The 26,734-nt window shown below is 39.4% G+C and overlaps 2 protein-coding genes across 5 annotated transcripts; both read left to right on the plus strand.

The window, feature by feature from the left end:
* The first annotated feature begins 613 nt into the window (after window positions 1–613).
* opa3 (outer mitochondrial membrane lipid metabolism regulator OPA3) lies at window positions 614–4,278 on the plus strand. Its single transcript, XM_008426511.2, has 2 exons — window positions 614–803; window positions 3,458–4,278. The coding sequence occupies exons 1-2, from the start codon at window positions 662–664 to the stop codon at window positions 3,784–3,786; spliced, it is 471 nt and encodes a 156-aa protein (XP_008424733.1). The 5' UTR covers window positions 614–661; the 3' UTR covers window positions 3,787–4,278.
* Window positions 4,279–7,737: 3,459 nt separating this feature from the next.
* On the plus strand, window positions 7,738–26,689 carry hnrnpul1 (heterogeneous nuclear ribonucleoprotein U-like 1). 4 transcript variants are annotated; one of them, XM_008426517.2, is made up of 16 exons: window positions 7,738–7,838; window positions 8,378–8,640; window positions 10,872–11,102; window positions 11,730–11,919; window positions 11,994–12,067; window positions 12,986–13,125; window positions 13,214–13,313; window positions 14,119–14,231; window positions 14,748–15,014; window positions 16,343–16,465; window positions 17,764–17,892; window positions 23,117–23,285; window positions 24,005–24,274; window positions 24,699–24,847; window positions 24,927–25,136; window positions 25,832–26,689. In XM_008426517.2, exons 2-16 carry the CDS (start codon window positions 8,418–8,420, stop codon window positions 25,946–25,948), a joined length of 2,505 nt encoding a protein of 834 aa, XP_008424739.1. In that variant the 5' UTR covers window positions 7,738–7,838; window positions 8,378–8,417; the 3' UTR covers window positions 25,949–26,689. The 4 variants fall into 4 exon arrangements, with proteins under 4 accessions (XP_008424739.1, XP_008424741.1, XP_017163648.1 ...); XM_008426519.2 differs by having other exon boundaries at window positions 24,930–25,136; XM_017308159.1 differs by having other exon boundaries at window positions 10,875–11,102.
* Window positions 26,690–26,734: the final 45 nt, after the last annotated feature.

Below are 26,734 nucleotides of genomic sequence, written 5' to 3' on the forward strand. Positions count from 1 at the left end.
GTTCCTACTGGTTCCACTGGTTCCTACTGGTTCTACTGGTTCTACTGGTCTTTAATGTCTTCAATTTTTTAATAAAAGCAGTTAAAGTCCGCGGGAGGGCAGACTCCCCTAACTCTAAGTTAGTTAAATTCTGTGTGGGACGGCGGCGTCCCCTGCCAAAGGACGGCGGAGTCCTCTACTAGGTAGTTAAATTCCGTGAAGGGCAGGAATGTCCTACTTCCATGTTTTTATGTCTTTAATGTTTTTAATTTTTTCTTCTTTCTTTTCGACGTTTTAATGATGTAATGTTTTTTGTTTTTTTTTTATCTCTCTCTTTCTCGCTGATTGTTTCTGTTTTTATTTTAATTATGTAAAGCACTTTGAAATGCCTTGCTGCTGAAATGTGCTATACAAATAAAATTTGATTGATTGATTGATTGATCAAAGAGGTGATTTCTGGTAGTTCATATTTTATTTACGTCATTGTCGGTAGGTTAACAGTACAATATGATGGTAAAACAAACAAAAACCGTTCCCACACCGGCTCGTCGTCACTTTCAACCGGTTTAGCCACCGGCTAGCTGTAAAAGAAGTGCACCCACTGTGACGTAATGTCGACAGTTAAACGTCATCACGTAATCCTCTGCGCACTCTCACTGTGTGAGAAGTGTTTCCGCCAAAGATGGTTGTCGGTGCCTTCCCTATCGCCAAGCTCCTCTACCTCGGCGTGAGGCAGATGAGCAAGCCTGTGGCGAACCGTATCAAAGCCGGGGCTCGAAGGAGCGAGTTCTTTAAAACCTACGTCTGCCTGCCGCCGGCGCAGCGTGAGTAATCGAGCTAACGGCTGTTATTTCTCTGCACTACACTGACAGTGACCCGGAGGTTTGGTACAGCAAGGAAAGCTGACATAACCAATGAGATTTAAGGTGACAAGACGAAGCATCCAATCGTGTTTGAGATTTTTTCTGCTCGACGAATGAGAGCCAAGCATGGTTGAAAGTGGGCGGTTCTTGTTTTGTCATTGAAAAGACTTGCTGTGAGGACATGACAGGACAGAAGCAGTCCTGATTATTAAAAAACTAAAAGAAGATATGTATACTTACTGCTTCTAATTTGCCACATTTTATCAAAAAGCTGTTTCAACCGATAGAAAACCTAAACATAGTATTACTATCTCCACCTTATTTACTGTTCTTGCAAAAGTATTCATACTTTTTCATGTTTTGGGGCGTTTGAACCATAACGTTCAATTTATTTTGGGATTTTACACACAATTGTAGCTAGAAAGCGGCAGGAAAATAATGCGCAGAAAACAATCTGAAATGTGTGGTGTACACTTTAATCCAGCCCTGTTTATTCCGATTCTCCAGATGAGAAAATGCTGCCATCTGCGTGTGATGAAGCTAAAACTATTTCACTTTTCAGGAGTTTTGGCTGAAATTCCTCAAGTGTACAAAGGTGTTTTTATCTTAAATGCAAAATGTATATATTCTTTTACAGTTTTGGCTTAATTACTGCTCTGCGTACGTGTTTTTTTTTTCACCAAATGACTTCCTTTGAGTCTGTGTAGTCCAGTTAAAAGGACTGTTTCCTTTTATTTAACCCTGTTGAGATCTAGATCTCATTTTCTAGGGGGACCTGAGCAGAAGTCCGCAACACGCAACAACCTGGATACACAAAAGAAAAGCTAATTAACACATATGCACAAGTTTAAAACAAATACAAAACAATTCAAAAGCAATGATGCTGCTTAATAGAATCACGTTGCATGTTTTTAAGAACCGCTTGAAATAAATCCAATCAGTTCAGACTGGAGCTGATTCCACACTGAATGCTTGCTCCCCTTTTTCTGTTCAAACAGGTGGAACGTGCAAAAGAAAAATGTTATCAGGGTGTAAAGAATGAGAAGTAACAGATATTTGTAGGAGAGATTTTAAGTATGCAGGAGCCAAGCAGAGTAGAGCTTTATAGGTCAGGATTGTTTCTCCGTACGCTTTAAGGAGGCCATTCAGCTTTTGCATAAAACTCACAAAGGTGTGTAAGGCGACTGTTGCAAACCTTAAAGCACAACGATTCAGTGATTGAAGGCATTTGGTCAAGGAATTCATATATAAAACATCTCCATAATCCAGGAGGGGGCGGTATTATGTTTCTGAGATTTACATCAAGTTATAAAGTTATTCCCTCATTTAAAACATACCTGAAGTGTTGCTTTGATTCGTTCATGTGTGTTTTAGAAATCAGCTTGATGGGACTTAACGTTTTAAAGAGAACAGGCAAAATTTCAAGATATTAAGTCAGGAAGTAAATGTTATTTTAAGCAGAAGTGGACGGAGAGTTCAAAACCTGAACACAAGTAAAAGTAAAAAGTTCCGTCCAAGAAAGTACTCAAGTAGGAGTAAAAAAGTATTTGGTAAAAGTTTATTAAGTACTGAGTAACTGATCAAAACACCAATTATTTTATATTTTAAAATGACATCATCAGACGGACCACAATATACAGTCACATGGAAATGTTGGTATTTTAAGGAACAAAATGACAATAATTCATATAAGTAACAAAAAGTAACAAAATCAGGAAAAATAAAAATTTTCCAAATCAAGTTTCTTTCAATATAAAAACTTTATAAACTTTAACAGAAACTGCAGGTGAGTGTCTGAGTCTGGTGAAGTTTTGGTTAAAACGTGTTTGTTTCTCATTCAGTGGGAAGAAAATCCAGAAATTTTACTCGAGTAAGAATCCATCCATCCATTTTCTTGCACCCTTGTCCCTCAGTGGGGTCAGGAGGTGCTGGTTCCTCTCCAGCTAACGTTTCGGGCGAGAGGCGGGGTCACCTGGACAGGTCGCCAGTCTGTCGCAGAAGAGCAGAAATACTTCATAGTAAAGTTACTCAAGCAAAAATACTCCTAAAAGTGATTTTTTTTTCCTCAAAATTTACTCAAATTATTTTAATTGGGGGGCTGCACAGTGGTGCAGTTGGTAGAGCTGTTGCCTTGCAGCAAGAAGGTTCTGGGTTCGATTCCCGGCCCGGTTTCTGCATGGAGTTTGCATGTTCTCCATGTGCATGGTGGGTTTTCACCGGGTACTCCGGTTTCCTCCCACAGTCCAAAAACATGACTGTCAGGTTAATTGGCCTCTCCAAATTGCCCCTAGGTGTGAGAGTGTGTGTGTGCATGGTTGTGTGTCTCTGTGTTGCCCTGCGACAGACTGGCGACCTGTCCAGGGTGACCCCGCCTCTCACCCGGTAGAGGCACCAGCAACCCCCAACCCCAGGGACAAGAGTGTAAGAAAATGGATGGATGTATTTTAATTGGGTAAATGTAACCAGTTACTACCCAACTCTGATTTTAAGTCAGATTTTTTTTAACAACTGAAGTTAACAAAGTTACTCGATTTGCTATCAAATGGCAAATCAAAACCCTTTCTGCTGCCGCTTTGAAAGGCCTGACTTCACCGTCTCTGTATGTTTCTGCTCAGTTTATCACTGGATTGAGATGAGGACGAAGATGCGCATTATGGGGTTTAGAGGCGCCAGCATCAAGCCCCTGAACGAGGAGGCCGCAGCGGAGCTGGGCGCCGAGCTGCTGGGCGAGGCCATCATCTTCTTCATCGGCGGCGGGTGCATGGTGCTGGAGTACAGCAGGCAGGCCGCAAACTCTCGGCGAAAGGAGGAGGAGCTGAACGACACCATCGTGAGCCTACAGACTCAGATAGCAGAGCTGTCGCTCTCCACAGAGACGCTGGACGCTCAGCTCAGAGAGGTCAACCGGCTGCTGCTCTCCTTACCTGCTCCCTCCTCAAAGTGACTGGATGTTACCTGAGCAGTGCAGGGTGGAGGAGGAACCGGAACACCGCCGCCAGGTGTACGGCGCCCCCTGTTGCACAGCTGGGGGACGGTTGGACCTCGGTGCACTGCGGCGCTTTCATCTGCTCAGGTTTTGAGCAAGTGGTTGCACAATGGCATTGCTATGATATTCATAGTGAACTTCTATGGTCGACTTTGCATGCTTACTATAAATATTGCTGTGCATAAGTTTGTACAGCACCACACTACCTTACAGTTAACATCCGTTAATCACAGGAATCATTTGGAAGCTTCTCATTTTCACATTTTATGGGTTTAAGTGAGTTTTAGTCAGACAAAACAAGCATCCGACCATATCAAGAGGTTATTCTTTGGAAACTCCTCCTGCTGCAGTTTCTAAGAGATTCTAGTTGTGATTGCTGGCCACTGTAAACTGTTTGTAATTGTTGCTAGAGAAATTAAGGTGTAAAATAAACATGTTAATTTGTGTTGAGTCTTTTTTTTTTATTCATTATTGGCCTGTGTGGTCACCGTAAGGTTCATATGAACAGTTGTAGTAATTTATCTGTATTTTATGGACACATTTAAAAGGTTTTTGTAGCCTGATGATACATTTTAATCTATTTTAACTAAACAGTTACAGTACTTCATATGTTAAAATGGATGAAAATGAATAAATAGGCTAAAGAAACTTTAAAATGTGTTCATAAAATATATTTATGTGTAAAACTGGTTGGTAAGGAAAACAGATTCCACATTAAAATGTATTTTATATAGGCATTTAAGTCTTTTTAGCCTATTCATGATTTTTAATCCAAAGAGATTAATAAAATAGATTACAATGTATAAAAAAACCTTTTAAATGTATTTATATAATACAGACTCCATTGTACATTGAAGTGCATTTTATAAATACATTTTAGCGTTTTTATACATTTTAATCTATTTTAACTTAAACCAGTGGTCCCCAAACTACGGCCCGCGGGCCGGTTCCGGCCCCCTGAACAATACCAGAGAGCGTTCAGATTTTTTTTTTCATATATTGTATTTTCCGGTTTAACCACCAGGGGGCTCTTTAGCAGGAAGTGTGTCCTGTAAACTGGGTGTTTTGTTTTGCATGGCGCATTGCTGCCATCTGTTGGACTTTTAGGGAACTGCTTGACTTTTATGTTAATTAATCAGTACGGTTGTTTGCTAGCGGTAGAGCAGATGAACACGTGTTTGTTATGAACGCCTCATTCCAGGTCGAATTCTTCAAGCAATGCCTGTAAGTAGCAGCTTATACTTCAAAACGAGCCTTTATGCTAACATATGAGGAATTCATATGTTAAAGTTATTTAAGTTACTTTCCCTCAATGGAATATAAACGCGTAACACTTTTTCTGTTACAAACTGACTCCGGCCCCCAACCAGAGAAGGGAATAGTTATGTGGCCCTCACAGGAAAAAGTTTGGGGTCCTTTAAAACTACACAACATTTAATATTTAGTATTTTAGATATAATGACAAAATATTTAAAAAAAATTTCCACAAATATCGCATTGGAAAAAATCCTCTTAATTGCAAAAGTGATTTTATTTTAATTTTTTTATAGTTTTGAATAATATTTTGGGTTGAGACCAAGGGCGTAGGAACGAGTCTGTCATTGGGAGGAGGGGTGTATATCGGAAACCTGATAGATCAGTAAATAGCTTGAGCAGAAATGTCATAAACATTTATGCCATCAACACGTCAGTAACGCGTTACTCTAATCTGACCCTGGATTCAGTAACAAGTATTCTAACTTTAATCCAATAATCAGATTAAAGTTATGCATAGTATAATGACCGTCAATCCAGGATGAACACTCACTTTAGCATTTGCCTCACAACTAGCAAGATAAATACTCTGGTAGCACAGACAGGCTACCAGATTCTGATACATCTTATTGGTCAAAAGACATTTGATTATTGGTCAAAATGCWCTGATATAAATTGACTTGCAGTTGAACTGGTTCTACCTCTTTCTAAAACCAAAGTATTAAACAGCTCATAAAATAAGACTCAGCCGTTTTAAACTCAATACAGCAGTTTGACCAACAAAAATAAAATCTAAAAAACAAGTTTAGTTCTTATTGAACAACTCTCTACATCAGTGCAACAATTTGATATACAAAATAAATAAAAATGATACTTTTCACGTCTAACAGACCTTTAGCTCCTCACTGTTAACTCAGTCTCACTTTCCAGCTCTGCATTCAGTAACTTACCAAACATAAAAACACTGAAGCAAAAAGACTAAAGGTTTTTATTCTCCTGTCATTTTCAGCCATAAACATTTAACTAAAATATCTACAGTTATGTGTTTCTGTCTCTTCGTCCCTCTGACTCTCTGCAGCCTGATGTTGGATTCATGTATTTACAACAAACACTACAGTGATGTACAGTGTCAGAATGTGAACTAAAGATAAAACGTATGTTTTTATCATACAGAATGAGAATTTAAACAACTTCATTTTCAGATGTTTACATTATTATACATCTCAACTCTATTTACTATGTAGCAAAAGTTTTCATAAATTTATTTTTAAACCTCTCCTCAAGCACTTTTCTTCTCATCTCTTATCCGTACCATACCAACTTTATTTATAAAGCACTTTAAAACAACCACCGCGGATACAAAGTGCTGTACATTAAAACACAACATAACAATAAAAAAAATAAATAAATACAAACTCTTACAGTTTAAAAACAAACAAACAATTTAAAACTAGATCCCGCTGGAGTTGAAAGCCCAGTAAAATAGATGGGTTTTAAGACAAGCTTTAAAAGTGGTCAGCCATTAACCAATTACCCTCATAGTTTGGAAATAATTAAAAAAAATATTGAAACGTTGAAAGAAATCAACCTGACATCAGTCTTCACCTGTTCTCCTTTGTGGTTCTATTATAATTAATATAATTTTTATATCTTCACACTCTGAAACGCCACCTGGATCTCCTATGCCTTCCCTGACCTGCTCCTCTCATAATAAAATAGTTTAGTTTATTTAAAAATTAAAAACAGCTAATACATATTTCAATAAACCAAATGAAGACCTCACCTGAGCTTCTTCATCTTTCTTCAGTATCATTCTAGCACTGCTGTTCTCCTAAATATCTAAACAATGTAATGTAATATAATATAATATAATCTAAATACATGTTAAGTGGTCGAGTATGATCAGGTGTTGTTCACTTTAAATAATAAAAAGACTCATTTCGCTGCTGTTTCAGTCTCATTCTAAATCATTGTGACTAAACTAGCTAACTTTTAAACAGTTAGCAATAAAATTTTGGACATGTGACTCTCCCAGAATTAAAACGGCTTAAACAAAAATATTTAGTTCTATATATAAAAGTAAACTGACAACAAGATGTTATAACAGAGCGATATTGAAGGCAAACTTCCTGACATACAGTTTATTTCATTCAAACGGAGTTTCTGACTCCGTCTGCTGCTGCTTTACTCTGAGCCGTTCAGAGGGGGGAGGGGGAGGAAGCGCTCTGCTGTTGTGCGCCTTCAAAATAAAAGCATGCGAGTGGAAGATTTTAAAATTCTTCGCAACTGCGGTGAAATTATTGGGGGGCGAGCAAATGTGGCTCTGTCCAATATTGTCCTCCCCGCTTCTTACGCCTATGCTTGTGGTATTAATGTTCCTTGTTAAAGGAGACAGGATTCTCCTGTTGTAGAGTCTAGTTGTAATTAACATTCAAATTCAAATGTAAAAATATTCTATTGATCCCATAGGGAAATTAAATGTTGTTGTAGCTCATTTAAAGTAAGACTTATTGTAGATGGTGATGGTTGCGGGAAGGAAAGATCGTAGAGTTTCGTTTTTGTTTGAACTCAGGAGTTTTTAGATAGTAAACTCTGACCCATATTTCGGGCTGTAAAACTTGGTAGTAGTAGAGAGCGAGCTGTTCCGCCCTGCGCATGCGCCAATATTTTTACCCTTGAGTTAATGACGCTGGGGGGCGCTAGCGTTTCTTTCAGTCTCCTACCCGGACTTACCCGCGCAGCTCGCGTCAAAGGAGGTAGGCCTCAGTTTGATTTTTCTTCATATTTTATTTTATAGCTGTATTACAAACTGTACATACGATGCACTGACAGCAGGGCCTGCATGAAAAGCCGTGTAACTTAAAGGAGGTTTGTTTTCTCCGTGTTAAATGCATTTGTTTCGCATCGCTTGGCGGTGTTTAAGGCAACATGCTAGGGATGTTAGCTAGGCTAGGCTTAGAAGGTTATCGTCTTTAGCCGTACAGTGGCGGTTTGCAGCGAGGGCTTGCCGTAGAAGCATTCTAGTGAGTGCTTTTACCTAATGGAGCATATCTACAAACATCCATTTTGTAATTATGTACCGTAGTGTTTTTACGCACGAACTTTTAACTGTTCAATGTGTTGATGCTGCACTGCTAGCTAGCCTAGCATAGCCTAGCCACACCATTACGTATTCCGTTCGGCGGAGAAACCGCGCAGAATTGATCCGTTTGAAAGTCAGCCCCACTCTGTAAACTGTGGCTAACCATCATGTGTGTTTTTTGTTTTTGCTTTCTCTCTTGTTTTGTCACTTAAGAAAGACGACAAAACTCGAGAGTTTACCGTTCGGAGCAACCATGAGTTTAGACGTGAAAAAACTGAAAGTGAATGAGTTAAAGGAGGAGCTCCAGCGCCGCGGCCTCGACACCAGAGGCCTGAAGGCGGACCTGATGGAGAGGCTGAAAGCCGCCCTGGAGGCTGAGGCAGAGGAGGAGACCTCGGAGCAAACGGGTCAGGAGGAATACGACGAGGAAAACCCAGAGGAGGAGGAGGAGGAGGAGGAAGCTCCAGACCAACAAGGTAGAGTCCCGCTTTTTACCGTCACAGATTCATTTAAACAGAAACATGCTTGTTTACATTATTCTTGTGACTATTATAGTCTCCAAAAGTTATTTTACAAGCACTTATTGAAATGAATTTACCAAAGATCTATTAATTGGAGCTTAAAATTATTTAATATGCATAGTACAAACTAGAGATGTGGCCGATCAGGTTTTTTCCTGCCGATACCGACACCAATCAAATAATTATTATTTTTTTAATCATAAGCACTACCGATTACATTATGTGGAAAAAGGAACCATGAATTCACCTTAATTTAGACAAAAACTTGTTTTTAATAACTTTTTCCAAGAAAAAAACAAAACAGGCATTGTGCAAATTGTACTGCTATCGGTAATACTATCTTTAACAGACTGATAACATATGAAGGCTCTGAAGAGGCTAAATAATGCAAAGAGYCAAAATAAAACCTCTCAACATTGCCAAAAAACTTAACTTAACATTCAAAGGCAAATACAGGATCCATTACAATAAACAATCCAGAGTTACTGAATGAAAACTTCCTGTTAGCACGGCGGCTAGCTGATTACTGCTAGTTCTGAGTGGCTGTTTCTGACTGAGTGGAGTAATTATGCAGAGCAGGGAGGAGATTGATTATTTTTTCAGAGATTATCTGTCTCATGTTAGGACAGCGAAAGTTTTAATACGTATGTAAAATGTATTTTTTAAGTTAGATGCTGCAGCTTTAAGCAGAGGTTCAGTGTGAGAGTCACTACCAGGTGGAGCAGAAGCGGCGCTCCGTCTGTGAAATATTACTACTTGTAGCGTAGCAGCGGTTCAACAGCGAGAGCAGAACCAGCGTCTTACATCGCAGCTCAGAGACTTAAATAATTTTACGGGTTATTTGTTTAGCTTTCTGACCGTCATGCTAATCCGGGTGAGTGTTTGTAGCTGTGCTGCTTTACCTGCTATCTGATCCTCCATATGTCTTTTTTTACTGCAGTGAGCCTCGATGTAGCCAAACTCTGTCAAGTATGTCATTGTTTTTACGTCGTATTAGCTTCGTTGTGTTGATGCATTTTGACGTGCTTCAATTTTCTGCCGCAACACGCAAACGTCCCCATTCACTCAGTGCGTCATGGTTCCACATCGCTTAGGATTTGTTGCTGCGCGTTTGCACAGTTTGAAGGAAAGAGGAGACCAGCTGCACAGGCAGGATGAGAAATGAGATGCAGGTGATCGGTATCGGCAACAATTTTGGGTGATCGGCCGATACTTTTATGTGAAAATCTGACGGATGTAATCGCTCACCAGGTCATGATAGCAGTAGTCATTCCAATGTTGCTAACTTAGCAACTTTTCAAACAAAAATAAAATCTGTATTGGCTGAAATCGACAAAAGCAATCATGCTTTTTAAAGACTGGTGATGTGCAGGAAAACTGCAGTCAGTGAGCTCCTAAAACAAATAACTAAACTAAATTATTAGATCAGTGTTAAAATAAAGTTTGCTACATTTTCCCATATGAGCAACCCAGACTTAGGTCATTTTTAGACCTTGGTTAAAGATGTAAATGTTCGTTTTTACTTTTAGATCAGAAAGTAATGATTACAGATGATTATTCAGACATTTAAAAACATCTTTTAAATGCTAAATCTTCCCCAGAATGTCCAAATTTAAATAGTTTGTATCTGTTGATGCCATCCTACAGGTTTCTTATCCAAAACTGATATGAAGCAAGAAATATGGAACAAAATTATTGAGTATATATATATATATATATATATATATATATATAGTAAATCAGCTTGATGTGACAAAACAGGAACATTTAGGATTTTTGACTCTGGAAAACATCAAATTATTTTCAAGAATAATTCCAAGATTTTTAGTTTCTTTGACTACTTTAACAGTTTGACTATTTAATCTTATAGGTTCAGTGAATAAACCTTGTTCTAGTTGAAGTTGTTTTGTCATATATTTGTTGTGTTTTTATTAAATGGTGTTGATTTTTCCGATTAGTTGTGTTTTGGAGTGATGCTGTTCGTGCAGTTTGCAAATCTATGATCTGTAAATTGATCAAAATTACCATATTTTATTAGCCATACACTGGAAATGCTGATTTTTGCTAGCTTGTGAATCTAAAACTCAATATTTACATCTGCAGTGTGACGTTTTGTAGAAGGTCTCCAATCACTGGATTGTTTTTCTAAACTTTCAGCTAATTTCTAATCTCTTCTTGTTCATTAGAAGATCAAGACTATGGAGGCGATGACGTGGATGATGCTGGCGATGGCGATAACCCTCAAGAGGAAGACGAGGGCAGAGATTCGGGTGGCTACTACGAGGAAGAGGAGGCGGAAGCAGAGCCGTACGAAAGTCGGCAAACTTCAGACTCCGGTCACGGAGAGATACAGAGATCGAGCGCCGTATCCGAGGAGGAGAGCAAGCCGGAGACGAACTTCGAGGACAACGCAAAAGGTTATTAGCAGATTATTTTTTATGACATCTTTGGTTCATCACAAGCTGAATATTGTATTTGTTTAAAAAAGTGTTTAAACTGTTAATGGTTCTTGCTAAGGGTGCAGCGATTTATCAGCTGGTGACGATTTGCAGAGTATGAGTTCAACGATAGCACTTCTCTGGAGTCTGATTTTGGCTCATACCAAATTTTTCTGTCTGAAATGTCACTAATTTTGCAAGAAAATCACTGAGTTGGAAACAGTAGAGCGGTTTTATTGGTAACTGCAAGCATGCAGACATGAGCTGGTGGGCCGGTGTGTCAAGACACCCTCACAAGACAGCAGAAGAGGACAGCGGCTGAGTTTTGACCTGTGTTGAGGTGGATAAAATCAGGCGATGTGTCCGATCTCCCAGATCTAAGGAAGTCTGCGTCAATAAATTGGTGCAACACTAGTTTGCAGCTAGCAATAGTTACCCCACTGTTTCCAACTCAGTGATTTTCTCGCTAAACATTTAGCAACATTACAGACAAAAAAATCGTCAGTCAAAATTGTAATTGTAAAGATCGGCGATCAGCCAGAATCGGTGTTTTCCTAGTTCTTGCATCATTTTCTTTTTTTTTTTTTTTTTTTTTTTACCTCTTAGAAATTAAAACAGAAATCGAAACAGAAGACGAGGCTGAGCCAGTTGGAGACGAACGGCAGGAGCCGCAGAAAGCAGAACAGCAAGACCAGGCCGAAATCAAAACGGAGGACAGCAAAGGCGGGAACAGCCGGAAGAGGCCGCACGAGGAGAACAGGAGCTACGGCTACTACGAGCACCGCGAGGAGAAGAGGTAGCAGAGCTGCACATCGGCGTTCTCCAGCAGAACGTCGATGTTCCTGATCTTATGGTCGTGTTTTTGGGCAGATCTCGGACACCGCAGCCTCCTGCTGAAGACGAAGAGGAGAACGTCGATGACTCCATGGTGACAATTGATACATGTGAGTTATATTTACACAGGGAACCAAACCTTCGTCCTGGTTGGTGGTTCTGAGTTTTAAATGGTGTCAGGAGGCAGTTTTGTTATTTTCTGCAGGAAATTAATTTTACCAGAAGAAATCTCTCTGTACGAGAGAAATATGTTGGTTTGCTGGACAATAAATTGTCCCAGAAATTATTATTAGACAAAAAACAATGTTATCAAGTGATATAATAATAATAATAATGAGTTTACCCTCTCAAAGAACGTTAAACTTTAATTTTGTAAACAACACAACAAATAAAACGACCAAAACCACTAATTAAATTAGATCAGGACGTGTCTGTGAACAAAATTGTCCTTTAAAAATATTAATCTGCCACGACAACAAATTTTGCTTCAAGGCAAATTGTTCCAGAAGTTATTGGGATAAATTACAATATTGTTGTTTTGAGACGATTTTCAAGTAATATAATAGAAATAACGGCATAATAATACCAGAAAACTTTCTTAAAGATTAAACTTTAAATTCTGATTAAATGAAGACATTTTAAAATAAAAACACAAAGCAACAAATAAAATGAATTATGAATCTCTGTAAACAAAATTGTCCTTCAAAGAAAAGGTTTAGTTGAGACCAAAACGCCAGACGAGACTTTTATCATCCAGTTTTTAGTAAAAAGAGAAAACGACAAATAATGTAACTTTAAATTATTCAGCTTATTTTAATTTATCATGCGGATAGTTGATTTATTTCTTATTGTGACAGGTTTATTCTCTGGAGTTGGTTTTTAATTACAGTGGCTACAAATTAATCATGTTGATGCATTTTTCTGTTTTTCAAAGAACGTAGAAATAACTTTTTTTTTTTTTTCAGACACCTCATTTGTTCACGCCGTTTGGTTAAAACCTTTTAACAACGTCTCTTTCTTTTCGTCAGATAACTGTGACCTGCACTTCAAGGTGTCCAGGGATCGGTACAGCGGTTATCCTCTGACCATCGAAGGGTTCGCCTACCTGTGGGCCGGCGCCCGAGCGACCCACGGCGTCACTCGGGGTCGTGTTTGCTACGAGATGAAGGTAAGTCGCAGTGAAGCAGCTCATTTTTCCATACAGAAAGTTTTGTCATTCCTTCAGCCTCTGTGTCGTTTTGCTACGTTTTCCTCAGATTAACGAGGAAATTCCTGTGAAGCACCTGCCCAGCAGCGAACCCGACCCGCATGTGGTCCGGATCGGATGGTCCCTCAACAACTGCAGCACTCAGCTTGGTGAGAACGTCGACACCCAACATGGTGTCTGAAAAACGCCTTCAAGACGCAGCTCCTCCTAGGGCTGTGTAACGATATCGATTTTGCGATATATATCGAAAAAAAATTTTCCTTGAAAAAAATCGATATTCACCCTCAAGTATCGTATCATCTAACTGTCACCTTGCTCACTCACTGCTTGCTTCGCCGTGAGAGTGATTAGGTCATCAGAGTGATTCCTTCACATGTTAAGTGTTAAAAAGGTATCAAACTATTCAGAGCAGATACTTGGTGACTTTATTTACTTTACAAATGCATTTAAGCTACAGTTTGTACTGTTTCAGTTAAAAGAAACATGTTTTCTCACCACTTCTCTGATTCATTTTGTCCAGCTGTCGTGTCCAACCAGAGCCAGGTATTTTGTAGTTGGTGCTTTTAATCAGTTTTCAGTTAAATTAATTCAATCCACCTCTATAACAGTCACAAAATGTCACCAAAATCACTCTGTCCCTCTAAAACCTTTCAGAAAATCGCAAAAGTGTATTGAATTGTACCGTTTGCTGAATATCGCAATATATATCGTATCGTGAGCAGAATATCGTGTATCGTATCGTGAGATTATTGTATCACTACAGCCCTAGCTCCTCCGCCACTCGGCTCCTTCAGACTAGCCAGCAGCCATTAGCAGACGCCTGGTGGAGCGTCTGCTGTGTTCCTAGTTTCATGATTCATGATTTTATTGTGTAAAACTCTTTGAGCTGCCTTGTTGCTGTAGAAATAAACTTGTCTGCCTCTGAATTGGAAAATGTTTCTTCGTTTCCTGCAGGCGAGGAGCCGTTTTCTTTCGGATATGGAGGAACGGGGAAGAAATCTAGTGACTGCAAGTTTGCAGACTACGGCGAGAAGTTTGGTGAAAACGACGTAGTCGGCTGCTACATTGTAAGTGCAGAGTAATCTGATGATGCTGCGTTGCTCTGTAGCAGAGCAACTACTTACATTTACTAGAGTAATCTTTTTTTAGATTATTTATTGCTGCGTTTTACTTGAGTAACTTTATGAAGTATTTTTACTCTGGAGTTAAATTTCTGGATTTTCTTCCCGCTGAATGGAAAACGAGTTTTAACCATAAAATCACCAGACAGACTCACACCTGCAGTTTCTGTTAAAAGTTTTTTATTTAAAGAAACTGATTTGGAGACAATTTTTCTTTTGTCTGATTTTAAAATATAAAATTTGTAAGCGTAAACTGACTGGACTGGCTGCGTTCTGTGCAAACAAGTCGAGCACTGCTACTAAATGAAATATGCAGTTATTTTTTTTGTACGTTTCCGTCGTGACGCTGGTCTTCGACTTCATTCACGATGGTTTTCAGACGTCTTTCAATCGGATTTGGTGAAACCTGCCGAACGTCTAACGTGCAACGCTGTTTCTGTTTTCCCGTCTTTTTACTCGCAGGACTTTGAAAGTGGCGACGAAGTGACGATGGGCTTCTCGAAGAACGGCGTGAACCTGGGCGTTGCTTTCCGGACCACCAAGGAGGAGCTGGCGGGCCGCGCGCTCTTCCCCCACGTGCTGGTGAAGAACTGCGCCGTCGAGTTCAACTTCGGCCAGAAGAGGGAGCCCTACTTCCCCCCGGAGGAGGGCTACACCTTCTTCCACGATCTTCCCATGGAGGACAAAATCAGAGGCACAAAGGGACCTGCCAACAAATCTGAATGCGAGGTGACGGTTTGGTTAAATACACACAGGAGCTAAAATACTGAGAAAATAATTTGTTGGAATACGAGTCTACGACAGAATATTTGAGTCAAAGTAAAAGTTGATTTGATTTATGAGACTCAACATTAACAGAAGAAAGTTTTAATGATTCGTGTTTTAATTCCTGTTAGGGCTGTTGTAAATGATTATTTTAGTAATCGAGTAATCTATAGATTTTTCTTACGATTAATCGAGTAAAAACAATTATGAAATAAAATATTGGTAAATCTTCCAAAACACCAGTGTTACTATCGGATATCAACATCAGTCTATTTTTTCCACATTTGAGCTTCCCTACCAGTTACTTTTTTGTAGACCGGGGGAGCAATACGGGATATTTACGGCTCCTCCGTTCAGAAACTCATCTACCAGCCATGTTCCGCCTCCCGTTTGTTCAGACCGGGATGATAAAAGTTTATTGTGCGGTTCGTCCGTAAAGCTGCTCTGACCCTGTAAGCATCAGCTGCCGCCGTGTTCAGTCTCTCCGCTCACCTGTATAAATCCTCCTCGGCTTCTTCCCGCCGTTCAACCAGCAGCTCCGGAGCAGAAAGGCTGCCGAACTTCCGGCATCGCGCCGGTCATTTTAAGGATGTTTATTGGTCCCACAAAAACGATGAAAACCCGGAATTATCACCAATCAGTAAAATCCCCGCGGGCCGAACTTGAAGATTGGACGTTATGCCGCTAACACGTAGCTTCCGTCAACAACTCAGAGGCGGAAGTCAGAGCTCCGCTCAACGCAAATAATGTTCCGGCTGAAACACGGTGCGCTAAATGATAAAGCATAAATTAACGAAGCTTCGAGGCAGGTCAATTTTCCTCGAGGAATTTTAATAATCGAGGTACTCGAATCACTCGAGGAATCGTTTCAGCCCTAATTCTTGTATAATTTATGGCTTGATTTTGTATTATTTACCACTTTATTCTCTTATTATCACGTATTTATTCAGATAAATAAAATGGCTTTGGCTCTAAAACTACGTCAAATCAGCTCAACCCTTTTGCGTTGACAATAGTTTCCTTCCAGCTGTAAATGCGCCGTATTTTTATAACATCTGAAGGTGACGTATAGTTACTAGATTGTGCTGTGAAATGGCTGGAAGACGCACGTCGCTGCCCCTTTAAGGAGTTTACACAGGAACAGGAAGTCGGCACCTTAAGGCCCAGTTCATTCAGCTTATCTGGGGGAAAAAAGTGGTTTTGGGGATTTGCTGCTCTTCAAGTGTCGACCATTAAATAAATAATGGTTAAAAAAAAAAACATAATCAGCTTTTATTTGCTTCTTGTTTCAGATTTTGATGATGGTTGGTCTGCCTGCCTGTGGAAAAACCACGTGGGCCATAAAACACGCCCAGGAGAATCCAGACAAGAAGTACAACATCCTGGGGACAAACGCCATCATGGACAAGATGAAGGTCAGCTCTGACGATCACAGCAACAGTTAGTAGAGCTGGAAACTAAAGACCAGTCCCAGAATCTGGCTCTGAACCTTCAGAACCACATAGAGACGGTTACAAAGTCGGCCTTCTATCACCTGAAGAACATTTCCAGGATTAGAGGACTAACGTCTCAGCGAGAGCTAGAGAAACTCATCATGTGTTTATCTTTAGTCACATCGGTTCCAGCAGCAGTGTCTTCACAGAACGCTGCTGCTGGAGTTCTGACTAAAACCAGGAAGATGGAGAAACATCACCATGTTCTCCAGTCCCTACTCAGATAAGAGACTTTAAATGCTGTTAGTTTATAAATCACTGACCAGTTTAGCACCACAACGTACTAAAGATCTGATGTACCAAACATCTAGAAGCAGCATTCAGCTTCTATGCACCACAAATCTGGAACAAACTTCCAGAAAACTACAAAACAGCCGAAACACTGAGTTCCTTTAAATCTAGACGAAAAACCCACCGGTTTGGAGTTGATTTTGAAACAGTCAATTTTATTTGTATAGCACATTTTAATTTAACTTTAATTACAATTAAATGTATATATTAAATTAAAATTTAAGTTATTATATTCAAATTAAATTGATCTAATTGCTGAAATATGTTATACAAGTAAACTTGGCCAACAAACCAAAATAAAAACTAAAATTAAAGGTAATTACATAAAAAATTAAATGTATATATTAAATTAAAAAAAAAATTATTTAAAATTACATTTATCTAATTGCTGAAATATGTTATAGAAATAAACAAAAAAAATGAAAACATTTAAATATTGAATAAAAATGTAATTTAATTTATTTGTTGGAATATGTTATAAAAATAAACTTGACTAATAAAACAAAATCTAAAATGAAATTATGAAATATTAAAATTAAATGTACATATTAAATAAATAAAAAATATTTAAAATTACATTTATCTAATTGCTGAAATGTTATAGTAATAAACTTAAACAAAAAAATTACATTTAAATAAAAATGTAAAATTAAATGTATATATTAAATAAAATTAATTTATTTGCTGGAATATGTTATAGAAATAAACTTGATTAATAAAAAAAAAATCCAAAATGAAATTATTAAATATTAAAATTAAATGTACATATTAAATAAAAATTAAATTTAAAACGGAATTAAAATTACATTTAAAATTGAATAAAAATGACATTTAAAACTGAATTAAACTTAAACCCAAAGTTGATTAACGTTGTACCATGTGGTCCCGGTGAACCTGGCCAACCGTTCCCCCTGCGCCTGCCTGTCCAGGTGATGGGTCTGCGGCGCCAGAGGAACTACGCCGGCCGCTGGGATGTCCTCATCCAGCAGGCCACCCAGTGTCTGAACCGGCTGATCGAGATCGCCGCCCGCAAGAGACGCAACTACATCCTGGATCAGGTACTGCTGCTCCTCCGCCGCCCGGTTCTGACACTCACCACAGTGAGTCAATGTGCCCTGATGATCACTTTCTCTCTAATGGACTATTTATTTATCTTTCAGGGGGTCTCTGTGTATTATAGAGTAGAAGAAGCATTGATCACCCTGTTGTCACTTGCTTGTCGTGTAACAGAAAATGATTACTGGCTGTCATAAGCGACAGAACAATGTCATGTTTTCAGTATATTTGCTATTATCTATCCCATGTCATATTACAGTACTGTTTTGTCTTGTGAAAAATGTACAAGTAAACCATGACTTTGTAAAGATGTTGAGAAACAAGTAAGCTCTGCCTGGTGAGTAAGAAAAACACCTTCTGTTGCTAATTCAATAAGCCAGAGTTGATGGCTTTTCTTAAAAGCTACTTGTAAGTGAGAAAGATGGAGCTTTTTTGAGTGTGTTTTTATTTTAACTTTTAAATTAATTGACCCTGAAGGTAAGTAGTGACTAACGGCGTTTGGGTTTTCAGCTCCCTGTGCTCGGCCAGTGTGTGAAGGTAAGTGGGTCTAGTGTGGCTTTTCTGTGGAAACTGTGAGTATGCGAAGGTAAGTTGTTTCTGTTTGTCGTTGTCTGGGCCGCGACTCGCGTTCGTGCCAAGGCAAAGGTGAGTGAAGGTAAGTGAGGGGACCCGTCAGAGCAGCTTTGTCCTTCTGTCAGGGCTACTTTACTTACAATTTGGCTCTTTTCGAAGAAACATTTCCACCCTAAATTCATCAGTTTAGTCACGTTGTACCTAAAAATACTTATTTAAATTAAAGATCTTAGAAGAAGGTAGTGTTTATAATTAAATATCGTCAAATTATTCTTGCCTTTCTGATTAATTTCTACATAAATGACTCCTTTGTTACCTGCATGTATTTTTGGAAGCACGCTTTCTAAGAGGTGATGGGAAATCAAGCATCATGCCAATAAATTAGTTTACATGCATGCTGCTTTTATGGTGATTTACAGGAAATAAACTTTTAGTTTACACCACTCTTAAAGCCGAAACAACTAAAAATATCAGCTGTACTCTAAAAACTACTCTGGTTTCATATGTAATAAAGCAAATCCACAGTTTGAACAGCTCAGTATTTAACACTTATTTACAAAATAACACCTTTACAGCTGATGCTTTTTACCAAACTTGTTCAAACTTGTCTTTGTTGCCAATAAGCCGCCGTTTGATAATTTAAACAGTGGGAAGTTGGCCTATCAAATTAAAAGCATCAAACCAAAAACCGGAAGTTGGTCATATTTTTTTTTATTGCAAATAAGACAAAGTAAAGGCGATGAGCGTTAAAAATGGGAAACGAACAATGTGGGGTTTTTACATGGACACAGAAATGATGAACAGCAGCTAATTATTGTTTTTATTGGACGGTTTATGCCCAACACTGATCATATTTGTGGTTATTTTTAAATTTAGCCTGGCGATGGAGTCATAATTTCCTCTGCCGTTATAGGAAGGTGTTTAAAAAATTATTAATTTACTGAATCTGCAGATTTTCTTTCTAACTGGCATCTGAACCCGATTAGCCACTTAACACTAGAATAGAGCTATTTTAATAATAATAATCTTTGTTGTCGTTATAAAAACATGAGCTGTAATGAAATTAGGTCAAACCGCAGTGGCCGCTGCCACCTTTTGTGCGTCTCGATGGTTGACGTCCAGTGAAAGTTTTTCTTTTTCTTTTTTTTTTTTAAGTTTTGTTCACACAGCAAATCTCGATGATAAATTTTAATCCGCTTATTGTTTTCGGCCGTTCATTCTTCGTTGATGAAACGTGATCAGACGTCCGTGTGAGGCGTTTACGACCCCAACGCAGAAGGAGAACGCCACCGTCTGTGGGAGTAACGGTGGCCGCCGCGTTTTGAGCGATCAGAGCAGACCGCATGTTCACGAGATCATAACGTGAAGGAAGCTAATAAAAAAAAAAAAAAAGCACGAACGATAAATAAAAAGTCTTAACACGTGGCGCGTTAACGGCAGTTTGTGTCTGTTTGGATGCGAGTCGGAGCGAAGGGCGGCGTGGCGCACAGACCTCTTTCATAATCTTTATTAATTGTTTATGTCCAGATTTAATAATGGACGTCTTGCTTCTGCTGGTGCAAAAAAATTATAATATGATGTAAATATTTATCGTTATTAATTTCTTTATTGTTGTCATGGTAGATTCCGTTTTAATGATTTTATGTTATTTTTTTTACCATCCGTTTTGTTTGGATTGCTTTTGCCATTTTCTCCTTTTAATTCCACAAAGAAAACCAATGATCAGATTTGGAAAATATGATTAGATGCAGTTAATTTTGCAGTTTATTTATAGAAATCGCTTTTCCTTGTGTGACCGGTGTCCTAAAGAAACAAACGGGAATGTTTTCAGGAGCACTATTTGTGTTTATGGGGCTAATATTGCGGTTTAATGCAGTCGCATCCATTGAATATCTAAAAAAAGAAAGAGAAAAAATTGTGATATAGTTCTTATCGTTAAACCAGCACATAAAATATTAAGTCTACATCGACCCTCCTAATGTCTCGATATAAATGTTTCATATCAGTTTATATCAACAATTATTGATTTTTTATTTATTTTTTCTTGAATATCTGAAGTTCTGCCAAACTAGTGACGGGACCTTTTCCTGTTTTTATCCAGTTTTAACTTTTTCTTATTTTTAAGCAGCTATGAGGCGAAACTTGAAACTGCTGTGCAAGTTACTCAGTAGGTGGTTGCTAGGTAACCAAAGTGGGGGGAACTTGAAACTGCTTGTTGCCCAGCAGGCTGTTGCTAAGCAACCAGAGAGAGAGAGAGAGAGTTGGTTTGTGGCTCAGCTGGCTGCTTAGCTAAAGCCTGTCCTCTGCCTACATCTCCCAGAATGCCGTGCGATTCTGGAATGTTCAGTGAATATTCTACATATTGGATATTTTATGCTAGTGGAACAGCTAATGAGGCTGAAGTTATCCGTTTCTCAGCTTGTGATTCTGAATCGTTTTGACTCGATCTGGTAGACGTGTCGCGGAAACGCATTTTGCTACACGATAAATTGTCGCCAAAGTTATTGTGATAAACGATAGTTTTTTTTTGTTTTTTTTTTAATACCATTTTCAAGTAACGTAAAGGTAAGGAGACATTTTCAAAGTTCAATAAGCTAAATTCTAACAAACATGTTAAATATCCTAAATAAACAAACAGAAACAACCAATAAAATTATAAAGTGTTTGTAAACAAAATTGTCCTTCCAACAAAAGGCTAGTTGAGACCAAAACGCCGAACTGAAGACTTTTTATCCTCCAGTTTTTGATAGAAACAGAGAAACAATAAATTTTAATGCTTCACTATAAGTTGTTTTTTTTTTGTGTAGGGAAGTTGAGATTAAAATCTCATCCCTAACCTGGACTGAATAATCCTGGACTGAGTGCAGATTATTCCAACAGTGTTGAATTATTGAAAACAAAAAACTTTTTATTTCTTAATTACTGTAAAAATATTTACTTGATCTCTTTAAACCAGTATGAAGTCTGCGTCATTACTGCCCCGTTTGATACGAACTCTGCTGATTTAGCCAGAAACGTTTACGCCGCCCGTTCGTAGCCGGGATCGATCGGCCGACTGTCGGCATAATTCTCGGTTTGCCACTGAAACGTATCGTTCTACTGCATTTAGAAAAGTTAATCTGATCTTTCTTGTTCTGCGTCTTGAAATTATAAAGCAAATATTTGTACAACAGTTTAATTTAGGAGCTTTTAGGTGATGCGTTCTGTTTTTCTTCATTACATGCTAGATATTCTCAGTAACTGAACTGTTTGAGACTTAAAGGGCCGGTATTATATATTTTCCCGGCACATTGTGCCACTTTGTAACAGTTAAGTTTGATATATGCAACATTTTACTTAACATTGAAGTAATTTGACTGTATTTAACCCCTTGAAATTGGGCCTCTGTCCCTTTAAGAAGCTCCAACTCTTTCCGACACTCTGCCTTCTGCACGTCACGACGTTTCTCCATTGTGCCGTTTATAATCGATCTTAGCAGCCGTGGACTGAGTCGTAGTTTGTGTTTTAAACTCAGCAGATGAACATTTTTCCCCCCAGGTGTTTACTAATTGCTGCCGCCGCTAGTCTGAATCGTTTAGCTGAAGCGCTCTGAAAACATTGTTCTCTAATGCGCGTTAACGGCTACGGGATGGTTTGTCAGGGTGTCCATACATCCTTAAGTCTTTAACCCATGTATCGAAAATTAAGGCCTTAATTCTTAATTTTATTTTATTTATTTATTTTTTTTAAAGTAAGTCTTAAGTTTTGTTGTGGCAGGACTAGTTTTTTTCTTTTTGCTCTCGTGAGACTTTTCAGTCAGGCAAACGTTTGATTCGCACTCGGGCATCTTCATTACGTTGTACACCTCGATACGGTTGAGGCTACCGCTAACTAGCCGCTAATATACCTCTGCTAGCAACCTAGCTAACTTTTAAAAATGTATCGCCAGTCGGCTGGAAGACGTTCGTACATTTCTGCGGTGATAAAAGTCTCAGTCTTACATTTGAGATGGTGAAACTCTGCTGTTCGTTTTGAAAGGTTCAAGCATTGAATTTTCATCAGGCACCTCAAAGCAGTCCTAAAAACAGAGCATTTTACATCATTTGTTTGCTTATGGGTTTACTCGGCTGTTTTTTATGTAAAAATGACCAAAAGGTCATGGCTAATCGTCTTACTCGGTTTGTTTTGTCGTGGTTTTAAAAATTGTTGATTTTTCTCCTTTTAGTCTACGTTTATCAAGCAGAATATTAAATATTTCAAATCTATATGTTTTCACACCAACTGCATGAATAATTAACATTAGCGATCGCCTGCATGACATAACAAACATGCTCAAAATCTGCTTTTATTCACCAATAAGAAAGCTGTGCATCCTAATATTTTTATTAAACTAACCAAACGGACGACAAAATTTAGTGTTTGTTGTTTTGTTTTTTTTTTGGGTCCCCTTGATAAACTAACATTGCTCTGCAGTCATTGGGTTCTGGTTCTGGTTCCGGCTTCGAGGTGAGTCTGTGGAGTGACGAGAGGAAACCAAAAAAACCCGTAGATTGACACCGAAGCCAAACCTCTCTCACTTGACTATTGCAGGGTTCCAGCTTCCTCCCAGTGGAAAGCCTTTACAAGTAAACAATAACAAACAAGCTTCTACTTCTTTCTTGTCACCATTGCTAGACAAATGTTTATGGATCAGCAAGGAGACGAAAAATGCGTCCTTTTGAAGGTTTTCAACGCAAGGCTATTGTAATTTGTCCCACGGACGAGGATTTTAAAGAACGAACATTAAAGCAAACCAATGAGCAGGGGAAGGATGTGCCCGATCATGCTGTGTTAGAAATGAAAGGTAGGAATGCTGTGGAAACGAATTTAAACAAACAAAACAAAAATTAATAATAATAATTTTAAAAAAAGAAACGATCTACTTTTTTTTTTTATTTTACTTTTTCTGTGTTGTCTCTAAAATCAAACTTGGAAGATGTCCCCTCCCTCCCTCCTCCCCCTTTTACCCACCAGATATCAGACCTGGACTTTTATTTTTTTTAATTTTTTTAAACAGTTTACATAAATTTGATTCCTATTCTTTGTCCCTTTTTCTGCCACTTTCCATTCAGACTCGGACACGCTGCAAACCGAGACTCGTTTCCTGTTCAGATCCGAAAACCAAATTTAGTTGTTGGCGGCCATTAAAAGGTCGCTTCCTTTCGAGTCGATTTCTAAAACCGTTCCAGGATCTGTGTTTGGTTTGCGGTGATGTTCCCTCTTCACTACAACTTTTTAGTTGTCCTTTTTGTCCCCCGTCTCTTCTGATGTCCCCCTTCCTCTCTGTCTGTCTGAACAAATGTTTCCTCCTGGAGGCGACGTTTGTTCCCTTTGCTTTCTTTATCTGCTTCTGTTTTTGTCGCCTTTGCGTCGTACTAATTATTTCTCGTTTTTGTCTTCCGGTGGTGTGGCTGCTCTGGTCTTCACTACGCTCCTCCCCCCCCCCTTCCCTCCCCGTCCCCGTCTCTGTCTCCCCGTTTCTCTCCACCCGTCTCCGCTCGGATGGGTGGCCGCCCCTCGAAGCCAACTTCACGCTGCCGGAGCCGTGCGACTTCCTGGAGGACGTGGCGTTCGTTGAGCTGCAGCGCGAAGACGCCGAGAAGCTGCTGAAGCAGTACAACGAGGAGGGCCGCAAGGCCGGCCCGCCGCCTGACAAACGCTTCGACAACAGGCAGGGCGGCTTCCGCGGACGCGGTGGCAGTGGTGGCAGCTACCAGCGCTACGACAACCGTGACGGGTTTCGTGGCAGCTACCAGAACCGCAGCGGAGAAGGAGGCAGCGGGTACAGAGGAGGTGAGGCGCTTAACTTTATTGACATTTTTCATTATTACAATAAAACGCACCAATCAGGCAGAACCTGGGGAACTGCTTTGTCTTTTTAGTGGAAAAAAACCCCAAAGTGTTATATCTAATATATAGTTCCCACAAGTCTGAACCCGAAGTGATCCGCGCCGTCTTAGTAGGCGAGCGCAGCGCGACGCTTTGAGGCCAACAAAAAGAAAATATGCAGAAACTCTTGCCAACAAGCGAGAAGAAGATACCTGGACAAAATGGCTGCTGTGGGGATCGACCCGTATGAGGCAGAGAAGTAAAATATGTCAGACGATCTCGTAGCATCATATAGTTCACTGCACAGACAACTGATTAAACTGCTTTAACAGTTTTGTTCCCTAAAATGATGGAGATTTGTCATTTATTTTGTCTTTTTGTTACCTAGGTTACAACCGCGGCAGCTACAGCCAGAACCGGTGGGGTAACAGTTACCGTGACGGCGGCTCGGACACCCGCGGCAGCTACAACCGCAACCAGCAGTCGGGCGGAAGCTACAACCGCCCCGCTTCCTACAACAAGACGGGATACAACCAGGTAGCTGCAGCTTCCCCTCAGCTGGTGGGGTTTGGTTTGGAGTCGGAGACGTTTTACAACCTGGCGTTGCTTTGACCAGCAGGGCTACAGCCAGAGCTACAACCAGGGCTACAACCAGGGCAGCTACAACCAGAACTACTACAGCAGCTACAGTCAGTACCCAGGATACAGCCAGAGCTACAGCCAGACGCCCACCACCGCACAGACCTACAACCACCACCAGCAGCCGCCGCCGGCGCAGCAGCCGCCAGCGCAGCAACAGCAGAGCTACAACCAGCAATATCAGCAGGTCAGGCAACGTCTCCTCCTCACGCAGCAAAAAACAATAAAAAAAAGAGAAATTTTGAGATTTATCTTATAAATTTTCCAGACCAATGCTTGGAAATTCCTGGGTTTCAAGTCAAAATTTGTCCTCTTGGAAATTTTCTGAATTTGAAAAGTCAAATGTTTGACTTTTGAAACTCAGAAAAGTCAAAGTTTACTGAAGAAAAATTTTTATATCAATTTTATAAGTGCTCAGAAATTTCTGTTTTTTTTTTTCCTATAAAAATTTGAAGTTAATCTAAAAATCCGAGTTTTTCAGTAATTTGGCACTGTTCGCCCTCCGTATAAGAGGAAATTAATTGGTTATTAATTTAACCAATTAATAATAGGACAGGAAAATGTGCTTAATATGAAATAAATTTTCTTTTTAAAGATTTTGAACAAGTGAAGCTGAAACTTGAGTTCTGTGTAGATCATCTGTACAAATGTGATTTTAATGCTAAATGTAAACATTTTTACAGTTTTGGCATAATATTTGCTGGGGTTGTATTTTTTGTGAATGGCCTTTTTTCTAGTCTGCATCAGTTAATCGATTAATCGCAGGTAACCTGATTAATCGTTTCAGTTCTAGATGACGACAATCAAACAATAAGCTGTTTGACCATTTTGAGCCTTTTTGGATTGAAGTCTGACTTTTGTTTCCTCCCTCGTTTCTTCCAGTACGCTCAGCAGTGGCAGCAGTACTACCAAAACCAGAACCAGTGGAACCAGTACTACAGCCAGTACGGCGGTTACCCTGGACAGGGCAGCCAAGGCTCGTCTTCTGGTTCCCAGTAGCTTCCTCCTGCATCTCCTCCTCCTTCTTTCCCCAACACCTGTGACCTCTGACCTCTGCAGCTGATCATTATTGTTGTTTTTGTACAGTTTAAGTCACCAACTATGGAACCTGTCCGTCTCATCGCGCTAGCCTCCCGTTTCTCACGCGTCGTTATCCAGTTCGATGTGGGATTATCTTCACTAAGCATTGAACGTGAGGTGGTAGATGATAGATATTCTAAACTCGTAATGAATGTTATTGATTATGCATCAGACGTGGACGCCTGGCGTCCATCTTCCCCCCTCGGTTTGAAGAGGCGGCTGTGTGTATTTATGGGCTACAGCGCGAGAAGGCAGGAAGAAACAGCCTGACTGAGCTTAACGGAGAACAAATGCATGCTTTTTACCTCTACTGCCCCTTTCCTCCTCTCTTGCTCTTTGCTTTTCAGTTACGGAGCGAGCATCTTTTATTTACCGCTATAGAATCCGAGCATTATGGAGCATTTTTCTAGGTGTTGGTACTGTAGTATTTAATCTGACCTTTTGATTATGAGTAATCCTTTGCCGCTTGTGTAGTCGTAATTTGCTTTATTTTTATATATAATTTCCATCCCGATTTTTTTTTTTTTTTTAATTGCTGTTTATTGAGTCCTGTAGTTCAAGCCAGTTTTTTTCTACCTTAAAAAAAAACAGAATCAGAGTTTTTGACCAGTTACGCCAGCTGTCTTGTCTTTATACAATAAACACAGTTGTAAACGCCTACATTTGTGTGGAAAATGTCTTTTTGGTTCCCAATTTTTAAAGGAA

This window comes from Poecilia reticulata, linkage group LG13, assembly GCF_000633615.1.
Source record: "Poecilia reticulata strain Guanapo linkage group LG13, Guppy_female_1.0+MT, whole genome shotgun sequence".
Taxonomy (NCBI): domain Eukaryota; kingdom Metazoa; phylum Chordata; class Actinopteri; order Cyprinodontiformes; family Poeciliidae; genus Poecilia; species Poecilia reticulata.

What these genes read in the sequence shown, in the direction of transcription:
- opa3 (XM_008426511.2), top strand. Translation starts at nt 662, where the DNA reads ATGGTTGTCGGTGCCTTCCCTATCGCCAAGCTCCTCTACCTCGGCGTG. An exon ending in CTGCCTGCCGCCGGCGCAGC is followed by an intron (nt 804 to 3,457) that starts GTGAGTAATCGA and finishes GTTTCTGCTCAG; the next exon opens with TTTATCACTGGATTGAGATG.
- hnrnpul1 (XM_008426517.2), top strand. Translation starts at nt 8,418, where the DNA reads ATGAGTTTAGACGTGAAAAAACTGAAAGTGAATGAGTTAAAGGAGGAG. An exon ending in CAACTGCAGCACTCAGCTTG is followed by an intron (nt 13,314 to 14,118) that starts GTGAGAACGTCG and finishes CGTTTCCTGCAG; the next exon opens with GCGAGGAGCCGTTTTCTTTC. An exon ending in GCAACTACATCCTGGATCAG is followed by an intron (nt 17,893 to 23,116) that starts GTACTGCTGCTC and finishes CACCATTGCTAG; the next exon opens with ACAAATGTTTATGGATCAGC.